Source organism: Ochlerotatus camptorhynchus, unplaced genomic scaffold (assembly GCF_037179485.1).
Source record: "Ochlerotatus camptorhynchus isolate MF236.1 unplaced genomic scaffold, CSIRO-AGI_Acam_v1.1 ptg000443l, whole genome shotgun sequence".
In the NCBI taxonomy this organism is placed as follows: Eukaryota; Metazoa; Arthropoda; class Insecta; order Diptera; family Culicidae; genus Ochlerotatus; species Ochlerotatus camptorhynchus.
This window is the reverse complement of record NW_027040929.1, coordinates 3,712,942-3,738,050: the sequence shown is the minus strand read 5'-3', so window position 1 is coordinate 3,738,050 and position 25,109 is coordinate 3,712,942. Positions and strand designations below refer to the sequence as shown.

General features: G+C 38.3%; 1 protein-coding gene across 1 annotated transcript; it reads left to right on the top strand.

Annotated features, from left to right (window-relative positions):
* Positions 1–2,016: 2,016 nt before the first annotated feature.
* Positions 2,017–22,659, top strand: LOC135711821 (uncharacterized). The gene is made up of 2 exons (XM_065234775.1): positions 2,017–2,372; positions 22,533–22,659. The coding sequence occupies exons 1-2, from the start codon at positions 2,017–2,019 to the stop codon at positions 22,657–22,659; spliced, it is 483 nt and encodes a 160-aa protein (XP_065090847.1).
* The last annotated feature ends 2,450 nt before the right edge of the window (positions 22,660–25,109 follow it).

Genomic DNA, 25,109 nt, shown 5'->3' with positions numbered 1-25,109 from the left:
ATCTTCGTATCCGTTGAGAAACCGCGAGATGATATCCCTAGTTTCTTAACAGTTGCTGACTGACGGGGATAAGGCTATCGTGAAAGGTGTGGGTAACTGCCAGATCAATTACTATGGGCAAAAAAGCGAAGCAAATCAAACCGTGCTCACTGGTGTGCTGTAAGTCACACATCTGGACATGAACCTTGTTTTCGTCGGAAATCTCGTACTGAAAGCTCGGGGGAGTTCAACGAGACTGGCTGTACAATTATCAAAGGTACACAAATTGCAGCTGTGGCAAGGCCAACAAGGTTCTCTACCGCATATGGAGGAACGCGTGAGTGCAGTGAATGAGCATTTCGATGAAAAGAGCTGTGCATTGCATTAAAATTAAACAGTGCGGTTTGGTTTTGCCTTATGAAACTTTTCTGCAGGGAAAGATGGCACGACTGCCATTCCCAAAGGAAGCAAAAATGAAGACGACGGTTGTGATGGGCCTGGTACACAGTGACCTGTGTGAACCAATGAGGGTGGTCCGCATTTTCCTAACGCTTATTGATGATAACAGCCGTGTTGTGTATCTGTTCCGAGAAAAAATCTGCAGCTATCCAGGACTACGTGCAAAAAATTAAGACGTTATTTGGCAGTGCTACGATGCGGAGAATAACGAGGCTCAAAGATCATGGCGTTCCTCAAATGTGACGGCATCCAACAACAATTTATGGCAGCATATTCACCACAGCAGAGTGGTGTCACCGAAAAAAAGAACCGTTGTTTGATGGAAATGTTCAGGTGTCTGCTTATGGAGGCAGATATGCATAATCTCTACTAGAGAGAAGCAATCAACACTACAAATCATCTGCAAAACATGTTGCAAACTCCGTACGAGATTTGGCATGGAGTCAAACCGGCTGTTTCGACCTGCAAGTGTTCGGAACGTCAGCTTACGTATTTGTTCCTGATGTCAAACGATCGAAGCTCGAATCCACAGCCATTGTACACAAACAGTGTGGCGTTTCATCATCATGAGGACGAACAAGGCGTCGAATAGTCGAGATACTCGATTCATACCAACGTTGAGCGGAAACTTCCACAGAGGACAAAGGTACGTTATTCTTTCCATTAACGTTATTTGATCAAATCCGTAGCGAGACGGATACACTGGAGGAACTGAAGCAGCATGAACCAGCTATCGTGGATGTCTATCGTGAGATCATACAAGTAGAAGATTTTGATGGTCTCTAAGACCATAGGGATGTCAGTCTGATGGTTAAGCAGAATCGCCCGGTGAAGGCACAGGCGGAGTCAATACCAATCTATGTTGAGCCACGCACCTATTAAGAAGCTGTGGTTATTCCAGAGAAGGATTCGTGGAAGTGGGCCATGCAGGAAGAATTGCAATCGATGAACGAGAACAACGTGTGGGGCTGACAACGTTACCGGTTGATAAGAAAACCATTGAAGGTCGCTGGATTTTCAAGAAGAAAATGAAGATAATGGAAAAATTATAACACAAGGCCTGCCTATTTGCGCAAGGATTCCCGCAGCAATTTGGAGTCGACCATGACGCAGTTCTTGCTCTTGTTGTGAAGTAAATAACGTTCAGAATGCTATTCTCCGTTGCCAGCCAGAGGAAATCATTATGCATGCAGATGTCAAGACAGTGTATTTGAATGGAGACTTTCAAGAATCTGTATATATATATGCGATTACCACCTGTCAGGGTATCAGTATATAGAAAATGTAGTTTGTTGTCTTCGCAAAGATTGTACGGGTTGAAACAAGCCGTCTATAAATGGAACCACAAATTGGACACTCATGCAAATTAGGGTTTAATCCTTCTAAGAGCGATTGCTGCAAACAATTGAACGTCAGGCACAATGGAAATAAGATCGCCTACATTTTTGTATATGATACTGATAATAACTCCAAGGCCATCGTCAAAAAGCTGAACCAATATTTTACAGTGACGTCGCTTGGAGTTATCAATTATTTCCTTGGTATCCAGGTCATATGTTCTGATGAAGACGTCGCACTATGTCAGAGTTTCTACATTCAGAAGCTTATGGTAAGATTCGGTCTGGAAAACGCAAAGCCCACCGCAAAACCATTGGACCCGGCCACCTACATCCATCGGAGAAAATCTGGCTGCCGAATTACCAACAGTATTCGAGCTTCATTAGTGGGTTGTTGTTCGTGGCCATGTGTACCCGACCTGATATTGCAGTAGCAGTTTCAAGCCTGGGTAGAATAACTAGTTGCCCATCACAGGCTGATTGGATAGAGGCGAAGCGAATCCTAGGAGCAGATTTCATGCAATTGGAGGTGTTCGTAGATGCTGACTGGGCCGGCGACACCAGGGACCGCAAGTCAACTACAGGCTACTTGATCCGGTATGTAGGTGGTATGATTGCATGGTGCCCCAGGAAACAAGAATGCGTAACATTGAGCAGTTTGGAAGCCGAATATGTTGCTATAACGGAGAGCTGGATATTACGCTTAATCGACGATCTGGGAATCCACACAAGCTATCAGTTACTGTGAATGAGGACAACCAAAGCGCCATCAAGCAACTAGAATCCAACTCCAGTGAGCACCGTTCAACACATGTTGACATGAAGTCTGAAGTCTGCAAACGAAACGAACTCAGAGAGTGAATAAGTTTTACTCAACATCATGCAATATGGTCCCAACTCGAAAAAGTAAACCCATTTTTTCCCGATAAAGGGGCACACCTCATATAAAAAACAGTAAAAATCATTGGACTGTTTATTTTTGGATCGTATATTTGATAGAATGAATGAAACACACTCGCTTCAGTCCAATGGAAATGAAAATATCCATATTGTACATGTTGACACTTAACGCAGAAATAGAGAAGATTTTTTGAACACACACGTTGATTCTGGAAATTCACAGATTTTAAGTAGTGCCAGTATTTCACGAAACAGACGACATGCAATCTTTGTCGAAAGAAAAGAGGATAAAAAATAATGAAAGTTATGAAAAATATAACTATAACTGTATGTTGAATGTATGTATTGGGCTTAGTGCAGTCTATTGGGGGCACAGGTAATGCTAAACTTAATTTAAGTTAACTTAAACAAGTTTTAGATGAAAGCAATTTTTAGTCATAGTTCTGCAACATAAAGATTTATGATGTCAGGTGCAGTTTGATTTCTAACGTTGTTTTGCCATGACTAACATTAGAAAGTTTCCGAAAGTTGGGTAAATATGTGTGGAACTGATTTTCTAATATTAAAAATTGAATCTTAATTTTAAAATTTATTCAATAACTACCCAATTTCAAAAATTTGTATAATGAATTGTTCACTTTGAAGTTAAATGTTCAAACCATTTATTTTGTTATTCATATATTATCGAATGGAGCAGTGAAAATAATCTCATAGTCCTACGTCAACAATGGGGTCATGCTTTGGAAACAACCCTTAACTTTTTAAGTTAGTAACAGAAGGCATACACAAGAGCGAGAGGGTTTGGATTGCTGCAAATCAACAACATTCCTGAAGGGAGGAAAAACTATGGCTCTCTTAAGGATCTCGCACACAATTGGTTGGACGAATTACAATGGAATTTAGATTGGCATAAATATGCAGGGCCATCTTTTAATAGAAAATTGGCCAAAGTAAAATAAAGGGTCCGTGTGTATATACTGATATATCTAAAAATGCAGTGTCATTAAATCAACACTCAAACGCCAGCATCACGACGCCGTAGGAGAACCCGCTGTAGCAGTGACAGTGAGTGAGTATTGAATTTCTTAAACCCTCACATACATACAAACATATCTGTGAAAACCCACACTCACACGCCACAGAAAAGGGCAAATAAATGTTTCATACTTAGTATCGCGTCTCTTGATCACCCGGTAGTAAACTGAATCTGAGACCCAGTTCGAGAAGTCTCTTGCTACTAGTGAGTTGTCGGGTTAACTGTTTACAGTGTAGAACCACCCGAAATCTAATACGACAATATAATAATAAAATTTAACCATCTCGGATAAGATTAGAACTGTGGCTTGGTATATTCTAAGAAGATGAATTAGAACATATGAAAAAAATTAAAAAAAACGGCGTTATCATATCTTCAGTAACGTTTGACCTCAACCATCAATTCTTACCAATAATTACAATACACAACGAAAGCGGTTATTCATGCAAAGTGTGAGCAACGTTTAGGGTTGCTAGCTCGTGTGAAAAATATCACCATGTTGCCAGTTATTTTATTTGTCTTTGCGTTTCTCTCTCCTATAGAGCTCTAGTTTCTACTGTCTTAAATACACCAGCATTTGATCCTTTTGAGTTACAAAGCTCATACTCCATATTTTCTTTGGTCGGCTTTAATGTGGTACGAATCTGATGGGGGAAATACTGTACTTATATACTCTTAAACATCATGTAACCCTCAGTCGATGAGACGAACGCAGGTTGCCATGGTATCCAACGAAGTGATCCTCTTATCCAGTTTCAAAATTCAATGCCCACTCCAATAAGCTGCTCCGGTATTTTCACGGATGACATTAGTCTCAATTTAGTACGGTTCGACTTTGTTACATCGAAAAACCTCCCGAAGCGCTAACTGAGTGCGGCGTGAAGCGTGTGAAAATCATTTGATCCTTTTCCCCCGTATTCTTGGGAAACTCTACCATCCCCATTTCCATTTTTTTTATGTACTCTGCCGACTGTCAGCACAGTACAGTGGCACAGCAGCGGGAGTGGTGCAAAACACAGGAATTGAGTAACAAACACCGCATCTCCTGTTACACGCTTGCACAGGAGCGTGCAGCCGCGAAAATTGTTTTTCACGCTACCTAACCCACACACCTTGTTGGAATTCCCGTTCATCCATATGGCCTGGCATGGCCCGAATGGGAGTGAAAGCCAAACGTGACAAGGTATACCGTGAGGATCGGGTTAACGTGGGGGAAAGGGGAATTTTTCGGCGCAAATGTGTGACACATGACTGATGGTTCATCGCCGTAAATCAGAAGCCTAGGTTTGCAAATCAGTGCTTTTAAGGGGAACAGATGATTACTTTTAGATGAGACCTGGCTTACATGGTTTGAAACTAGATCCCGGGAATGTTTCTGGTTTTTTAGTGCTGGTTTTGTCCTGACGGAATACCTCTGACGCCACGTTGAAAAGCCCTGATGAGAACTAATACCTTAAAAATTGTATCTTTAAGGATTCATATCAAATCAAATTATTCTATTCAATCATACTCAGCATGAATTATGCCTAAAAATGATTTGGTTAATTTTACAGTACTAAATAAAGTTATTGTGAAAGCTAATTAATAAAATCACCGGCAGCAACAGGCTTCGCTTCGCTTCGGGAATTTCTGCGCATTCGCTCATTTTTCTGCCGTTGTAAACAGATTCCATTTCATTTGAAACCGAGAACAAAACAAGCCAACAAGTATGCTCGATTCGCCTGAATTAAACACCATCTTGAAGCATTTTCTGTGTGCCTTAGTTGTTGCCTTCAAATTTGAATTTTTCTTTGCAAGAAAATAATCATCTTCTTGACGCAACACGGTCCATCAGCTAGGCGCAACAGTGGGAATGACGGCTTGGAGATTCATCTTGCTCCAGGAACGTGACAAAGTGAAAATCAGCACCAATTTGATTTCGTCACCATCGAACCAGAAAATGAAACCAGACATAGGTCTGCTCCCATGCTCATTCATTCGTCGAGCACGAGCGACAGTCAGTCGTCATCGTCATCGTCCTGGTTCTGAATTCTGTTTTGTTCTGTGAGTGAGGGAAAATTAATTCAATTCGCGCCAACCAGACGAGAGCTTTGCTTACCTCTAATGATGTTTTTGCAACTTTTACGTTGATCTGTTAATTAGACATATTTGTTTTCCATCCTGACGATTGCTTGGCGGGTTTGAGCCCCGCACTTCAAAGTGACGAAAACAAACCTATTGACATGTTGATCGTAAATCAAAAATTATGGACTGATGGCTTGGAGGCTTTGAATTACCTTCTATTTTTCTCTCTTCGCGACTCTCCCTCAGATCTAGACTTATTTTCGCTAGTCAACTTTCGGCAACATATTGCGGGTGCAATAAAAATAAAACAAAACCGACTGCGTTACGAAAAGGGGTCAGGTTTTGATCACTTATAACTCTGTCAATAGTGGATGGATATTAATTCTAAACAAGCCAATCGATTGTAATGTCATCTACGAATCTGCTCAAATGAACACTATTGGTCACTGTTATTGAAAATTGCACAAACGTGCAATTGTTACTATAATAATGAAAATTATCACCAATTGACTGCGAAAAGCGCTTTCCCTAACACAGATTTAAAAATCGAAATCATTCCGGTTTCACCGAACGATGTTTATTCTATCACCGCGTGTGGTGAGTTGGGCTATCCAGTGGTCATCATCATCAGCAGCAGCAGTGTTTTCCAGTAGACAGGGGTGCATCACAGAATCTTTACCAGGTTAAGTTCTGTGTAAGCCATGAAGGTTGAACACAGGCCCTTTGAGGTGAGACGCAATCATGCTTCAACCTACACCACCGGCGCGCTAGGCGATGCATTTGTACAAATGTAGAAATTAAATTCCAACCTGTTAGCATTAATCGACGTGGTTGTTGCTCTTATTCATTTAAAACGTACAACTTGGCCAAACTTAGTCTATAAGTATATTGCTCGATTGAGTAAATTTTCGTCAATTTCCCTAATATTCAGTATTGCCTGGAAAAGCGAGGAAAATTTTACTCATTCATTGAGTAACCCCACTTTTTGCAATTTTGAGTTTAATTCTGTTATTGACAGTGTTTACTTTTCGGTTGGTAATGTTGTATTGAACTATGAGATGTTTGCCTTCTTTTAGTTAAAATTTACTAGGCTGGCGCCAAATGGGTTAAGTCAATAACAAAGGATTCGAGGGTCTTCAAAGCACCCAATTTAATACGAGCATCAATTAATTCTACATTGTTCAATATATGAATAAAAATCTCAAAGCATAATACAATTCCCAGAATTGAAATTTTCCCCACCCTCCAGTTTATTTTGCATATTTCAAGATCAACAATTGAAAAGGCCATATCAGCTTTTGTAAACAAAATTTCTGTCGTCGTTTTTCTAGTGATTTGAAGCTCGCCTACGCACAGCACTATCGGCTAGGGGAAGCTTTCACTGGGTGTGCATAGGAGAGCTACGATTCACGATAAAAGACCGCAAGAAGTTTTGTTTACATCATGATGAGGCCTTTTAAATTGTTGATCTTGATTTGGCAAACTCAGTTTCTTCCTGTTTTTCATGACTAACTTTCCATTTCACCACGGTTGAGTTTGTATACTACAAACCAACACTTTCGAATTTCGGACCCATTCGATCCCGCGCGCCAAGCTGACGGAGCTGCAATAGAACGAGTAAAGAAAAATGTCAATAGCAAGCACCATTTATCAAGTCGCCACCACCGCACTAGCAACCGCCGCACCTTCATCGTGCAGCATCAGCAGTTTGTCGAGTCGGGAAACTTTTCAAAGATGGATCGTTGAAAAACAATGAAAGCTTCACTAAGAGTTTTTCAAAATATCATCGCAACTAAACTACCGTCCAGGGCGAATCCAACGCACGCTCGGGTCCCTTCCTCCTTCTGGGCTCTGACACAAACGAGACGCAAAGGATGACATGAATTAAATTATTCTCTGCGCTGAAAGAAGCACTGCTCCGAAAATCCGGAAGACCACTGCAAGGCTCACAAGAGAGACAGTCCGACAGTCAGTAGGATGCAGCAGCAATCTGAAAGTTCAAGTGAGTTGAACAAATTGATATGCCATAAGATGCAGCCAGTCCCCGTGTCCGTCCACTTGTGTTGGTTGAGGATGAGAGTATGATAACTTGTGCCTTTTTCAAAAGCGATGGTGGTCTGTTTGTAAGTGATTTATCTTAAAAGTTAACTGTAGTTTACAACTAAGATAGGAAGAAGAGTTGCAGGTGTGACCTTTCGGTAACCAAGTCGGCAAAGGTGCAGCATGCATGGGTGGTGAATTCGGAATTATTAACTGGGAATTTTATTTATCGTTCTGAGGTACATCATGATCGCATGTGTGAAATGCATTGATATACCATCATCAGAAGGCTGAGCAAGGTAGCGTAAAAATCGTCATAAATATCAATAAAACTGAAAACCGGACTAGCGGTGATCAGTTCCAGGCCAAATGATGATGATGATGATGATGGTCCCACCTCTTACCCCTACAAAGGTTTGAGCTGGACGATTTATCTTTAAGATAATTAAATATGACATTTTAACCAGGTTAGCAAACAAAATCGAATTGGTTTCAGTTACAGATATAAATTCCCTCTAGAGTTAACAGTTGCTTCATAGCGATATAAATGTGGAAAAGCTCAGGCGTCCTCCTCTTAGTTCGCCTTTTTTGTCCACCTAAAATATTCATAAGTATTACAAGCAATCAAGAGTTAATGAACAATCAACAAAGTATCCTATTACATTAGCAACCCCGCAATCTGATGCTATCATAATTTTCAGCAATGTCAGGAATGCTCACGAACCCCCAACATTTGCCAGAAAACTTACTACTAACTCAAGGTATCTTAAACAAACAGTGTTGGCAAAATCAGAAATCAATTGAACAAAATATCATGCTTGATATTGATTTAACAAGCTCCTTTGATATTGCGAGACTATTCACAACGTGCAAAAATCAAGCTGAGAGTTGACTCGACACAAAAATGATTCCATTGCACATCGTTTTCTTAAAAAGAGAAAGCATAGTTTGCTATCTCTTTTTAATCTTCACCATTGGCAGACGCAAAGGGACTGCTGCAAGCCGTTATGTAAGTTTCGGTTGCATTCGGGTGTAATGCAAAAATCATTCAACTCAATCTCACCACAGTTTGGTGAGTTTTGTTAGCTTGATATTCCGAGCTGCGACATCACAGCTTGCAAAATAAACCGCAGTTGTTTGCTTGTTGATTTTTGTCTACGAAAATCAAGCGTGATCTTGGGCGTTGGTGAGATTTGATTTTTTGATATTTTCCCAACACTGCTTCCAAATAAGCTTCAAAATTGCATTTTTTTTTTTTTATCTAATGTTAAATTCAGTCCTCTATATCCGTAATACGCGCGCGAGGCTCAAACCTTTGTAGACTACTTTTTTTTTATTAATCTACTATTAAATCAAATATTAAAAATCCATCATCACCATCGTAGCGAACAGAAATAGTTTTTGCAGTGCTACAATAATTATTAAAAAAAAAGTCGTTATGACAGCTATCCACATAAAATAATCCGTTAGAGATAACTTCGTCAAGATACATAATTTGTCAATTCATAAAAAAAAATCACTGGGTTCAAAAGACAGTTTTAACGTGTGAAATGCAGTGTCTTTTAAATTCTGTAAGTGTTGCTGAACGTTTGATATCTTTAGGCATCGAATTGAAAACATTTATTCCTTTATAATAAGTGAATTTTGTGAAGCACAAGTCAAGAAATGCGGTGTTCTTATTTCAACCGCATTTCTAGTATTATATCTATGAAAGTCACTTCCTCTATCAATTCGATCACACAAATATCGAGGTAGCAAACCGTTAACTACTTTAAAAATGAACACCATAGTCAAATCAAATATACAATTCTTTGCTTCACCGACAACCATTGTATGGCGTCTAGCATCAAAGTTGAGGAAGTGAATCTATTACATATCAAAATCAAACGCATTATTTTATCCTGCAAGCGCTGTAATCTCGATATTTGTGTTGCGTTGGCCAAAAATAAAATGGAAGGGTAAAAGTCAAGATGAGGAGAGATGATTGATTTGTATAGCTGTTTTTTACTGGCAATAATTAAATCGTTTTTCAGTCGACATAGAATTCTATACTGCTTGGCAATTTTCTTGATGACATTGTCAATGTGAGAGTTGAACTTAAGTGTGTCATCAATAATCACGACAAGATATTTAATCTCCCGAACGCGATCAATAGTCTCATCATCAATTACAACAGAGACGTTCTCATTTACTCGATTCCGCGAAATTACCATAAATTTAGTTTCACTTGTATTCAATTTCAACTGCTTATACTTCAATCATCTACTTAGAGAACGAAAATCTTCATTCAAGTGTAAAATGACATTATCTAAATCCTTAGCTGCAATGAATAACACAGTATCATATGCAAAAAGATTAATGCCGCAAAATCTTAAAACACGTCGCAAGTTATTAATATACATAATAAATAACAGGGACCCTAATACACTTCCCTGGGGCACTCCAAGGTTTTTCCCCAAGGGACTGGAAACAATGAGATAAAATAAATTTGACTCGACCATCTTCGTTCTGCATGAAACATTGGATATTTATCTGTTATGGTCAAATATTGACATTTTCGAATTTTTTTTGGACATGTCGGATCATTCAGGATTTTGGAAATTCGGCCATTTTTGAAGAATTTTGTTCAAAATGGCGTCTTTAATAAATTGTAGCACAAAAATGTCACTGCTGCTGCTGCTGCTCGAAATGGCATCTACATTGGGTGTACTGACCCGTGCAATAAAGTGTTGGCAGTGTTTCTAGATACCACCAAGTCGTTGATTGTGAGATTGATTGATTTGAATCTACTTCTCTCTTATCCTAGACCTTCACTTATCATGATGCAGAAAATCTATTTTTTTTTTCATACGTCGCTGATTTAGATGGAGAGAGGGCTCGAAGAGACGTGACAATTTGTGGACAATGAGGAAGGGGGACTAAGCTCAAAAGTGACATCACATTTGTTTAAGTTACTGATAATAGGGGAAATGTATGTAATGTCGGCCTAAGTGTCCCTAATTTGGGCCCATAAATAAATTCAGCAATCGACTAAATTTTCAATAGCAACCAAAAATATCCATTAGTACCGTCCCAATTACGCGTTCATCTAGATACAATTGATAAATAGCAGATTTTTAGCGATCGGCCCAATCTTAGATCCATAGGCCAACATTAGAGCCATTTCCCCTATATAACGAATCATTGGATTTCTTTAACGAAATCGAATGAAAAATTATTTCTCATATTGTAATACACAACTAGAAATTTTACTGCTTTAAAATTATAGTAGTATTTCAAATCATATAAAAATATTTTGATGTTAGTAAACCTGCTTTATTTAAATTCAAATCCAGATAGGGACCCAGACAACCAGAAGTCGCATGACATTGCAGAGATCAAGGGGTAGGTCACTCCGCACACCAGTCTTGGATCAACTTTTTTGACAGTGCGCCTCAAGTGTGCCACAGGTGTTCTGATTGTTCCGGTCATAGAGTAAGCTGCAATTGTTTGTAAAATATCCATCCCGGCAACCCGGTATTTCTGACACCTTGAATGTTTTGGTTTGAAATCGCAAGGATAAATCGGATTGAGTATGACGCGGGACGTGGCGGGTTTGCAAAATTTTGGTGTTTTGTGTTCATAGGTTAATAAAAGTCCTGTGTTCTAGGGTTTTATAACCTAGCCTTTCGTGATGTGCAAAGCAACGATCTATCAGCGACCAGAAAGAGTTGGAACCGGTGGGGTACATTGTTGGAGGCCGACTATAGAAGATGATGAATAGACTTCTGTACTTTGACTATATGTTTAGTATTACTTCTGCGTGAAGTCAACGATTTACATAGTTGAAGATGCTAATTTCAAATAACAGACTGAAGTGTTAATTTTTATACGATAGAGTGAGGAGATGAAAGTATAGAATTGATAGTTCCGTTTAGAGTACGGCAGTGTGAAAATTGCATATAGAGGAGTAGACAGCGAGCTATGACAACTTTTAGAAAGGTACAAATCGGTTTTATCATCTCTCTTTACCAAACTCCCCATTTGAATAGGGATGGTGAGGAGCACATACCGTGGTAGGGGTAACAATAGCTGCAATTTCCAAACCTACGACTGGATGCCTTCCTTCAAATAACAACTGGAGTGCGGTAAAAATCGGTATTTGAGCAGTCGGCGATTATCTCTTTTTGCCAGTGGTGGCGGGGGGGGGGACCCCTCACCATCCCTCTCCAAAAGAGGAGTTTGGTAAAGAGAGATGATAAAACCGATTTGTACCTTTCTAAAAGTTGTCATAGCTCGCTGTCTACTCCTCTATATGCAATTTTCACACTGCCGTACTCTAAACGGAACTATCAATTCTATACATTCACTCTTAACTCTATCGTATAAAAATTACCACTTCAGTCTGTTATTTGAAATTAGCATCTTCAACTAAGACTTCTGTAGTTTTTTGTGTGAGTTGTATTAATGGGGCCTAATTAACTGCCTCTTTGTCTTGAGCCTACTCTAGAACCTACATTAGATCTATAAGTGAACTTCTGATCTGAGTTTCTCAGTCAGTCAAACAGTACGTAATAATGTGAACAACTTCAATGACAGTTGTCCAGCAGTGCTCTCAATTTATTTACAACAATCCAATGCTTACGAGATTTTGCGGAAGGTGTGCCGATGGATGTGCCCAAGCTGTGCCGAATCTAATGATAAGATAAGAATAAAATAGAAAATAAGAAAGATCCGTGCACTGTTGTTGTCGTGAAACAGTGCTGAATATTGACGAAAAGTCATTAATTCCAAGCGCAGGGAGGATGCCATTCAACCAAGCTCTATTACTGGCCGGACCATTTCATATTCGTGATGAATATGATAAGTGATCGTCAAGCTATTGGTTAAAGAAATGGTGCTGCATTTGGGAGATAAATTTTGATTCAGTTTTGGTATTTGTAAAAACATTACCAAATCAGGTCCTAACATTTAGATTTAGGAGCTAAGCTTGGTGGCTGCCGCTTTTGCTTACTGAGTAGAATATCGTGCTCCCAAGCTCACCAGCTTAAGCGAATCCTGACCCATTTCTCCTACCCAACTAGCCAACTCCGTAACATCTATGGGAGCGTCGCACAGTGGAACGAAGTCAAAAAAGTGGGACATGGACATTTGCGACGAAACTATTGAGTGTAGCATTTTGATGTCTTCTAGAATATTTCTTTCTTTTTAAGTACTTTATTTGAGTGGTAAATATTTTTGCATAACCTCCTTTTTCAAGCATATCAGCTCTTAAATTAATGAATTTAGTCACACTGTCCAATAATATTTGTCTTAGGACTAAGCCATATATCATAAGTTTCTTATGAAAGTACATACTTTTAAGAATTTAAACCACATTTTCTAAAAATTACTTTGAAATATCTAAATGATCATATTTTGGTAAAATATCTATAAAATACTTCCCAAACAAAAGACTCAAAAATTACAAGGGGATGTTGTGAAAACATGACGTAATTTTCAAGCGGGTGGTTGAGATAATGTGACAAGACGATATGTGACAGAGGGGGGAGGAAGAATTAATTTTGCGCAATTTTTGCCTAACGTAGTCAATTAAGGCTCCCTCACTCATTTTGTTTTCTAAGGTCAATTTATCCGATATTTGTTAAGTCAGTCATGATATCGTGTATAGAAGAATAAAACTTGATTAGAGTTTCAGCCACTGCTGCCAATACCGAACTAAAAAAAGGCTAACAAACATAACTCAATTTAAACCTTTTGATTTTTTGTTTGATAAAATTATCGTCCTCAAAAAGGGAAACATGAAATTGGTACTCTTTCTCCCTCTCATTTCATCTGCAAAATGGGAATCCCTGTTCACCCACATTCACACATGCTACATAATCATCATCATCATCATCATCATCATCATCATCATCATCATTGTAGCTACTGTGTGTCATTCGAGTGGTTACATCTTATCAAGAACAGACAGGAAGCGACGTTCCGTTTCCTCTTTTTTTTCCTCATCAGATTTAGGAGCAAGCAGTAGCAGCCGCAGTTACAACTGAACATTTCCACCGAATGTTCACTTCTTGAATCCCGGAAGGGTTCGTGTTGGAACTTTCACGTTGCTGCATAGTTATATGCATTAGGGTTGGTCAAGTTTATATGGTGGATCACAAACCCTGGCTACCCATACCTCTTTCGATTCGTATTAAGGTTCCCAGCTACTGTGCCAATTGGAACGCATTCATTTAAGTTCTGGATTTGCGGGAGAGCATTATTTTTTTTTTGAGAAATTATATGAAAACGTATTAAAACTATTCGTTTGCTTGTCAAAATTTCCCAAATTTCTCAATATTTATCAAAGCTGGGACTTAAATTGAGAAAACTATACATAACAACTTCGTTATTTTTTACTGCTTTTTGAAGAAAAAAAAACTACGAAACGAATTATTCGTGGCGTTTGCGAAGGAATTCTAGAACTTTTTCCTCAATACGACCCATCAAGCGGTGCGCAACGATCTCGTCCACTGTTTTTACGATTTTACACCACAAATTTTTCATCTGAGCTACCGTTCTGATGACTGTACATTTTAGCTTTAGTTTCCTCTTCATAATTGCCCAGTAGTTTTCAATGGGCTTGAACTGGGGACAATTGGGTGGATTGAGGGTTTTCGGAACAAACTGGACTCCGTTGTCATTGTACCATTGTCGTACTTCCCGGCTGTAGTAACAACTCGCAAGATCCGTTAAAAATGTCACCGGACCATCGTGTGATTGGTCGAAGCTTCTGGAGACAATAGGTTTTGAAAAACTCCGAGTTCATCATTTTCTCAATACTCAATGACGAAAATCTTAGTCTTCTTGCCGCAGCTGCAAATTCCCTGCCAGATCGTATATTTCCGTGCGAATTAATCCGAAAAAAAAAACAAATTTGAATCTACCAGGTACCCTTCCTCGAGTCTCCGCCTTGTAAAAGGTTGATCTTGGAAGCTGTCCGAAGTTGGCCTTTTCATAGGTTTCAACAACCATAAGTATGCAACCTCCGGACTTGGTCAGCAGGTTGTCATACAGCTTTCGAGCACGGGTTTTAGCTAAGGTATTCTGCTTGAGTGATCGATTTGGTTGCCTACTAGCGCGGTATGCCTATAAGCCGGTAGCGAATTCGCTACACTGTACTACGGGCGGCATCGCATTTTATACTCAAATCGCGATCGGACATCCTTGGATTGCTTCTGATGAACCTCACCACCTTTCCATGGAGCTGATGGCTGGAAGTTCCACTCGGGCGTTTAATTTGAGCACGCACCATACGGTGTTCCAAGGAAAATTCAACATTTTAGCCAGCGCGGACCACGATTGATTTTCTACGCTCCTCTTGCATGGTGACTGTCTCGAAAACAAGAGCGTTTTATGAACTGGAAATATACACTGTTATTGTTATTGTTGTTGTCATGAAATAGACGTCAAAAGCTTCCAAAAATGAATGAATGGCTGTAATAAGCAAAAGGGTTTGTTTCATTACTAAGTGGGCCATGGTTTACAAGCAAGTTATATACACACCACCAGTAGATATGCGCAGACCACTTGGCCATAAATAAAAAATAATAAAATTTAGCACAGAAGTCGAATCGATTTGCAGTATTTGACGAAGTTGTTATGTGAAGGTTTCTTAATCTAAGTTCCAAATTTGGTAAAAGTTGAGTGATTTTTGATTTTTTTTACAATCAATTGAACAGTTTTGGACCGTTTCCCATACATTTTCCCATACAAATTTAAAAAATCCAAATCCAGATCATAATCAAATTCGTTATGGGGAGCAAGTTGTTAAGTTAGCCCACCCTAATATACATAAACGTACGTTCAAACAAGAGTGGTAATTGCGAGCCGATATGATAGTGCGGGTGTTCTGTGCTTGTGTGAAGCACATGTGGAAATCCATCGTCAGTCTGCTTAGAAATCCATTTATCGAACTTTAAGTAAGCTCTGAACGATGCAGAAAAGGCATTCACTTAAAATAAAAGATTCGAACTGAACGAATGGCATAAAAGGTAGCTTTTGGAATGGTTCATTAAACAGAAGAACATACTTGGGAAGGGGGAGGAAAAACGGATGCTATGAATAGTTAGCCAAAGAAAACCCTATTGATTTAGTTTAATGAAGTAAGCGTAGCCGGTTGCAAATGGTTTTCTAGAATTGATTACAGAGATAAATTTATTTTGAAACTTTCAACTCCATACTGGAGTACATTTCTAAACGTAAAATTAAACGCATGTCATCTGAAATTTACGCATCCATCTAAATTTATGTTGATATTCGATGCAAAATATATATAATTTTTAATTTAACTGTACACAGCACAGATGGATGTAAAAGCATAGATCAATGTAAAATTAGATTTTTGAATGCTTTCATGTAAAAATTAATGTTCTATTATTTGAGCTGGAAAACAAGTGCTGAGTGTTAGAACTATCAGAATTTTTTTAATTTTTCAGGCGATAATCCACGTAATGCTCGGAACCAACAAGTTGCAACAACTTAAATGTGAAGACACATCTTTATCATAATCTCAATAGGGTGAAAACACTTTAGAAAAAAAAAGCCTTAAATGTCAGTTTCGGCCTTTTTTTTTCGACATAGTAATGTCAAATAAATTACAGGCAGTTTTCCATTTAAGAGATAGATTTTAGTTTGAGTTGACTAATGAGTCTCATTAAATTTTAAACCGATATAATGAAATTGCAATAATTAATCCGTCACTAGATGAGCTTTTGAAAATTCCTTAGGCTACATTATGTAACTGATTTCCATAAACCGACTGGCACCACCATAAAGCCATACCATCATCGCTCTAAATCCCTCTCATATGTATCGATTGCACGTGCAAACCGGCTCAATTTGTAACACCGCTCCCGCTGATGCGCTCAGTCGCTTTGCCACGTGTCCCATAGCTAATCCAATCAAAATTAACTGCTCTCCACGGGTCGGGCGATAAACCCATCCATGGCAAGGATGAATTGAACACACCTCTGCGATCATGTATTAATTAGTGTGGCGATGCAGGAAAATCCACTCTCTCTCTCTCTCCTTTCCTAACCAACAATTTATTCGATTTGCTACCTCGCCCAGGTGTGTTTGTGTGTCAAATGTACCCACATACTCCCACATACGTACCCACATAGATTGACATCCAATCAGCTCCAATAAATGTGACTCCCCGGACAATTAGATGCGAACCTTTCCCAAAATCCCCTTTACCAACAAAATATGTTTCGGTGGCGAAGCTGTTGTTTGGTGTGCAATTTGCTGATTGAGCTTATTATGTGTGTAGTCCAGCCACAATGAAACGACCCATCTAATGAAACCGACCCCCCGTCCAGTTGCTTCTGATTGGAACTTACCACTAAAATAGTGACAGCACGTTCACCAGTTGAATGGTACAATTAATTATGCAGCCTATATTGCTTTCCCCTTCGCCACTACGGAATGCAATTTAATGAATCAGATTTTTTTGCTCCGCTGGAGATTTATTGGCGTTCGATGAAAAGCGCTCTCGCCATGAATTGAATTTGATGATTTTGCATCGTTGTAGAAGTAATTAGTGCAAATTGATTCATTAAATCGCACATCATGCTCCGGAAGTAGCCACTCGAATCGATCAATTAGAATTCAACTGCATGGCAATTTACTTTTGTGATTATAACAGGGCAATTATCCGTTGATAATGGTTTTGATTTTTACGATTAAATCGAAACACGATTATTAATAACTTTGCGATTTAGAGTTGCCGCTAAGGTTTTGCCTTGAAATAACGGTGGTGGGACATTAGGCATTTAAGTATCATAGGTATAAGTACGGTTGGCATACGTATGTTAGACATACAGACGTTAAGCATAACGGGCATAGTATTGAACTAGTGAAATGCACGGTAGGCATACTGTTGTTTATTTTTCCGGAAAATCATTCTCAAATCTCATTCATTGAGCCTCCTAGCGAGGATGAACTCGCATGCGAATTCGGCAAATAAAATTCGCACTTGAGATTCTCATACATATTCACACACTCATGCGAAACATTATTCCAGCTTTAAACTCATAAAAACCATTCAAACGTCAATTGATTGCATGCTTGTGCATGTTGTGTAAGTAGGGATTAGGGATCCTAAGTAACAATCCAGTAACCATTTAGCATCCACTCTGATTTATGAAGGTTTTATAAAGGTAATTAACAATCCAATTAGTTTAAATATAGCATTTCAAAGTGTAAAACATTCCTGATTAGTAATTCAGCTTTTTGCTGTTTTAAAAACCTTTTACAGTGTGGCAAAAAAGTAAAAAACTGTCTTGTTTTAAAAATAAATTTTAAACAGTTATAAATCCCTCCTTTAAACTCTTATGTAATTCAAGCATAAACATCATTAACAATTGTTTATTAATATCTTGATAAAATACTTTATAAACGTGTTCTATCATTATAAAAGCAACCATAAAACCATTAGGTTTTGCATTAGAGCAAATAGCATTTATTGTTGCTTTTTAGGCTTTTTAAAGTGCATCACTCCCCAATTACTCTGTTTACAAATAGAGCTTAAAAGATGTTTCCTTATAGTTAATAAATGCCATATTTATGACAAGGAAATCTCGAAGGATAGACGAAGTAGGATGAAAAATTCAAGTCGATTTCAGCAAAATCAACGACTGACCATCTGGCGGAGAAGAGTAAAGTGGCCCTCGAATTCATAAAACATTGTCGAAAGTTTTAAAACATACCAGCCTTCTCCAGATCTTGCGAAAAGATGACAATCGAAATAACAACCTACAGCAAACCACTGAACTGTTAGTTAGCGGAGATTAGCTGGTTTCCGATCCATAGCAGCGATTTTATTCGGCGAAGGAATCAACTCTTCGAAAATTTCATTCAAGCGTACATCCCTGTATCGTTGGATGGTGCGGATGGTAACCATCCGGAAGGAGGGGATCTTTTTCGGGAACGGTTGCGCTTTCAGCAGTATCGCAAACTATCTGAGTAACTGCTCCCAATCCATCGGGAGAAACCCGTCTGGAAGAATCCTGGCGCAACTATCGAAAGATAAACAAACTTTGACGTTTAACTTTTTGCAGGCAACTTTGCCTTCATAAATACTGCCATAAATCTGAACGGGTTAGGATCAAGCAAAATGGCTTTAGATAAATACAATTAAGCCTGCAAGTTTTCTGCATAAAAGCCATTTTAAACCCTTATTAATTTGTTAAGGAATTCTTGAAAGCAAAACAACTTTTTCACAAAAGACCCATGAAAATCAACTTTTATGCCACCGCCATGTTACCGTTAGTTTGCTTGTTTTTTACAATCTTCAATTTTCAATCAATATTTCCTTAGATATAATTATATTTTGGTAAATTTAGCAATGAGCAAACATTTAAATGCGAAAATAATAAAAAAAAGTCTCGGCCAAGCTCGATCTGAAGAACATTTTTTTTTTCAATTTTAAATAATTAATCAAATCGATGTTTTACGAGGGTGGACTTAATTTTTTCGATGTCTTCACATATATTTCACAAAGAATTTAATATGGCACTTAAAACTAGTCACTTAAAACACTTAATGAGAACTATTGTAATAAATTTGGATATACAACAAGATTTTTATACCATAAGTTTTTATTTTAATTATTTTGATAAGATCGGATTCAAAAATCCTTTTCTATCTTGATTGATGCCGGAAATGGCTCAGAAAGGGTTTTTATTATTGCTAAATAACTTCTGTTGTAGCTTTCAAATGGTTCTCAATGCGTTCGTCATACAACTTTTTGCAGTAAATCTATCTTGAAGAGCTTCGAGAATACACCCTTCAGAACCTTCTCCAGGGTGGGCCAACTAGACATATTCTAGTCTTCATGAGGTTTTGTTGGATGCATTAATGACAAAATAGCCTTGACCAGGGTTTTATGAATGTTGTTTTATAGTTCTTCTTCTTCTTGTTCTTAGCGCATATTAGCTTATTGCGTGCTCTCAACTTAGTGTTTTAAATGCACTTCCACAGTTGTTAATTGAGAGCTTTCGATGCCAATACCAATGCATGAATTTGTATATTGTGAAGCAAGCACAATGATACTCTATGCCCAGGGAAGTCGAGAAAATTTCCAATCCGAAAGATATCCTCGACCGGAGCGGTAATCGAACCCGTCGCCTCCGGCTTGGTAATACCGTGCCTTTACTGACTAGGCTATGAGCCCTATAAGCTATGTTTTATAGTTGCTTTGTAGTATTTAATAAAACTTAAAATGTTACTTGGGATATAATGACATTGATTTTTGAACTTGCAAACTCATCGGTGATTTTTTGCGACGTTGAGTTTTGGACGACAAAACTCTTAAGCTGGGTTTAGACAGGACAAGTCAATTGATCAAGTCAGTTGAATTCAACTGACTTGAACGCGAATTGAACTTGCAAACCACACCATTCAACTGACTTGATCAACTCACTTGAATTGCTCCGAGTTCAACCGAGTTGATCATTTGACTTGTGGCGCATGAAATAATGGATGAGATTTAAGTTTTTTGGAACATTGCAGTGTTGTTGTGACATATAAAATGAACGGTAGATATAGTGCGACAAATGTATTTCATTGCTCATGTGAAGCGGACCATGTTTTTTTTCACATTGTGCATATTTCAAATGATGTTAAAAATTTACGCTAGGCATAACGTTCATGCCTCCAGATGAAATTTAAAATTGGTTCTAAGACTGAAATTCTTTGAAGAGAATCCATCACACTTTCACACTCTAAGTGGAAAAGGGAAATAATCTATGAAATATAGGCAAAATGAGTCACAACAAGTGATTATTTTTTTTTTTCCTAAGTTTTCCATGCTGTACTTACTAAGTTTGAATCGTTCGCTCTTTATTTTATCAAATTCAATTTATTAGCTTGACTCTCGAAAGAATATGTTTGAAGAAAAGAAGATATGATGTCTTGTACTCGTTAAACTAACGTTTACGATACTATTCATGTTGAATCTGCACATTATTTATCAAACTCAAACGATTAGAACTTAGCACTTAAAAAGTACCATTAGACGGGTTGACATTAGGCCTACCGTATGCGTGATAATGTTTGCACCATCGTACAAATAAGGTTCCCAGTGGGTCACTCCTACCGTGAACCAATTATGGTACTCGTCGATGGCAAAGTTGGATTCTCCAGGACTCAGCGCTGCTCAGCGCACCTGTGCATACAATGCCTTGGTTTTCTTTGCATGCACATACCCTATAGCTCATAGTAGGCTGTGTATAAAAGAAAATGATTTAATTAGTTTGATAGTTGCACCATGATGAAGTGGCAGTGTATTTGTGATTTGTCCCACGCGCAAATGTCGCAAAAAACATTTCAATCGCCGTGGGAGTGTCCCGGTGAACCTTCAAAAGGGTTTAAGACCGAGAAAAGAAAAGACAGCTATTCGCGAAGGTGGCCACAGGTCGTCCGAGGTCAGCTCGGGTTCCGAGGGATATCGCTGCTATCAAAAGGAAGATTCGGGTGAATCCGTTCAATAATGGAAAATTGTAGGGTGAGATAGGGCCAACATTGAAAAATGTTTATGAATGCAGATATCTTGAATATACAGAAAGTTATGACAAGAATATGTTTCTTGAACTCCTGGAGAAAATTGTAGATAAAATAAACCAGTTGTTTTATTTAAATAGTTCTGTAAAGCTGAGCGGCATAAATAGTAGCGGAAACTCTTTTTTTTAATCTTCACAGCTAAACACAAATTTAAACACCCTTTTATGTGGATACACGCAATCTTTAGCCATTTATACAAAGTTCATTGTGATCATAACCAAGCTTACTCCTAATAGCTACGTTACATTCACACATTTTAAGATATTTTAACCAATTTAACCGTGGATTTGCTATATTGTCCTGCATTCCTAACCCAGACAACCAGAAGTTGTATAACAATGTACAGACAGTATCATAAATTGCTACAGCTTAAGTCAAAATCGCATGTAAGAACAGCATAACTCGCATTATGTTTAAGTTAAATCGTATAGAATGCAAATTTCCGACTTATATGCGATGATTCATTTTTCCGTCGTACTGTATCACAAATTAAATCGGATTACATCGTAAGACTTTTCAAAATGAATTTGTTATTACAGATTAAATTGCATAGGATGTTAAATAAACTCGTTTTCAATTAAAATAAAATATGCACGTATATGGCCTCCACTTTTGTACGTATAAGCCATTTCTTTGCATTCTATACGAATTGTTTGTTTGTATATATGTTTGTATATCAAGAAAACAGTTTTAAATATACGTGCATTCTGGTTGTCTGGGAAGCTCTTTGAATCTATAATAAATCAAAATGTTTTCACACAAGTTAAACATTTAATTACAGGCAAACAGTATGGTTTTGCTTGAGGAGGATCAAGGACTACTAATTGGTTGAATTTTGCAACATTTTCTATTAACGCCAAAGGGTAGGTCACTCCGCACACCAATATTGGGTCAATATTTTCTCAGTGTGCCGCAAGTGTACCGCTGGTTAGCCGATTGTGCCGACATTGCTGGACATAGAGCAAGCTGCGAATTTCTAAAAAAAAATACGAATAGTATGGTATATTTGACAACCCGGTATTTCTGACAGCTTGAATTTTTAGGCTTGCAATCGCAAAGGCCTCAAAAATGTCGAATATCGTGCTCGATAAAGACTTCTTTTACCGACGAACAAAACGCCTCTACACCAGCTGGAAGGAACCAGAGTTTTCCTATGATGATTCGCTGCAGGTGGATTGCATTCTCACGGCGGTCGGCGTAGACGAGGAAACCATCTACAGCAAAACAACCTCGCTGAAGACCTGGCTGCTAGTATAGGAGCTGATCGATACGATTACGGTGCTGTGCGAAAAGTCAATCTTTTTCCTGACCAGCAAGAAGAAGGCCGATTTCCTGAAGCAGATCCAATCGCGTACATCATTCCCTCAATCTAGCTAAATTGCTCTTGCATTACGGTTCGTAGTACACTCCATTTGCGTAGTAGCTGAAATACTTGTGACCGGCATCGATAGCAATCGACAGCCCTCTGAAATACACAGTCAAACAGCACGTAATGTTGTAAACAACTTCAATAACATCAGTCCAGCAATGCTCCCATTTTATTTAATAAACAATCCAATGCCTACGAGATTGTGTCGAAGATGTGCCGATGGATGTGCCCAAGCTGTGCCGAATCTACTTGGGGCACACTGTACTGAGTGACTTACCCCTTGATTAACGCAATGGATAAGGGACATTATGTTGAGGCACTATATACTGACTTCATTAAAGCGTTTGAAAGAGTTGATATCCCCCTTTTGCTATTCAAATTATCTAAGCTAGGTTTTGGTCAACAATTAGTAAAGTGGATTCATGCATACTTGACCCGTAGGACATGAAGCGTTAGATTTGAAGGAGATTTGTCGTCAGTATTTTTTTTTCTTTATTATAGAGATTTTTAGCCATAGGCTAGTTCATCTCTTTTTGTCGTCAGTAGTCAATGTAACATCTGAAGTGCCACAAGGTTCCCATCTTGGACCATTACTGTTTGTTCTATTTGTTAATGATGTGGAGCACATATTGAATACCCTGAATGACTCAATATATGCAGACGACATGAAACTTTTCCTGGAAATTCGTGAAACGTCTGATCTTGTAGTATTTCAACAAGAAATTGATAACTTATACACTTGGTACACAAAACAGTTTATTTAAGTTTAATGTGAAGACATGTAATTCCATTTCAATTACAAGGAAGAAAATTATTAGGCAAGAACATGTAACAAAAGGACAAAACAGAGTTGAAAGGTGCAATCAAGTTAGAGATTAAGGTGTTATACTAGATTCAAAATTAAGCTTTGTTGAACATTATCTACAAGGCAAGCAACATGCTAGGGCTTATTAAAAGGTTTAGCTTTAATTTCAATGATCTATACACAATCAAAACAGTATACGTTGCATATGTTAGACCCGTCCTTGAGTACTGTAGTATAGTCTGGGCTCCATATCAAGATAATCATATTCATTGAATCAGTTCAAAAACAGTTTCTATTATTTGCTCTAAGAAAGTTAGCCTGGACGAGTTTACCCTTACCATCTAATGAGTCTCGATGTATGTTGATTAATTTGGATGCACTTGAAAAGCGAAGGCAGTTTGCAATCATAGCCTTTATAAATGATGTTTGTAGCTCCCAATCGTTCCTTAAGAAACAACAGGTTTTGTATTAACATCCAAAGAACAAACTTTGCCAGGAACGCACCTTTAAATAGAATAATGCCTTGTTATAATGAACATTATGTAACACTTGATTTGACAATGAACACAAATGCTCTTAAAAAAAGTTTCTTTCTAGGTTAGTCAGAGATATTAAAAATTAAAACTAATAAAGATTTTAAGCGTTGTTTTGTAACTTAAACTGGTCTAGATTTGATTGCTGACGAATAAATAAATAAAATGTATGTTTTGGGACAATGTCACCCTCCAATGTAGCACGGAAACTAGTTCTAATTTATTGCCGGTTGATGGTCCTCAACTGCATTGCAAAGTGCTGCTCTGACCAAGAAAAAATAAATCCACTCGGCGCTAATGAACAGAAATCATCTGTTTCTAAAACAACTGCAACACTCGTATAAAAACACAATGAACCCACAACACAGCTTTGCTCAAAATATCTCAAAAGTAGCATGAAATCGTATAAAGTTTGCGGGCTGCTTTCGCTTCATCGAACGTCTCGAGGACTAATGAATAACAATCATTGATGAATATTTTCCGGCTATGCTGTTCTCAGACAAGTATCATTTCCAACAATATATCCCAAAAACCTCCAACAATTTCAAGCATGATGGGACGGTCTCAATCTTGCCCTGGTTGATTTATTTTTCCAATAAAGTACCACATGCTGTCACGCCCGCCAGAAGTCAAGACAAACAAATTGCGTTCGCTCAGCGTGAGGATTCGAATGAATTTTATGCTGATTGTGTTATTCTTTTCCCTACTTGTTTGCCGCCCTTTGGACCTTCAGAAAATGGTTTGAGGGAATTTCGGGCGTTCGTTCATCGTGAATTTTCCCGGGCTACATTAACATATCTATATAGGGTAGGTGTTCCAGTAATAGTGGTGTACCTATAGTTGCGGTATGGGGGTTGTGTCGGAATAGTAAGGGAAAACCGGATAAGGTTATTTTTCATCGATAGCATTTTTCAAACTTAAAATTTGCTTAAGATTTTTACTCTTTTGCACGTATAGTTGCGGGAGTGTTTCTGTAATAGTTAGAAACCAATGCGTTCCA

Excerpts from the sequence above, each read along its gene's own strand:
- LOC135711821 (XM_065234775.1), top strand. The coding sequence starts at position 2,017 with ATGTCAGAGTTTCTACATTCAGAAGCTTATGGTAAGATTCGGTCTGGA. Across the intron at positions 2,373-22,532 it reads ACTACAGGCTACTTGATCCG|CTGGAAGGAACCAGAGTTTT; the intron begins GTATGTAGGTGG and ends CCTCTACACCAG.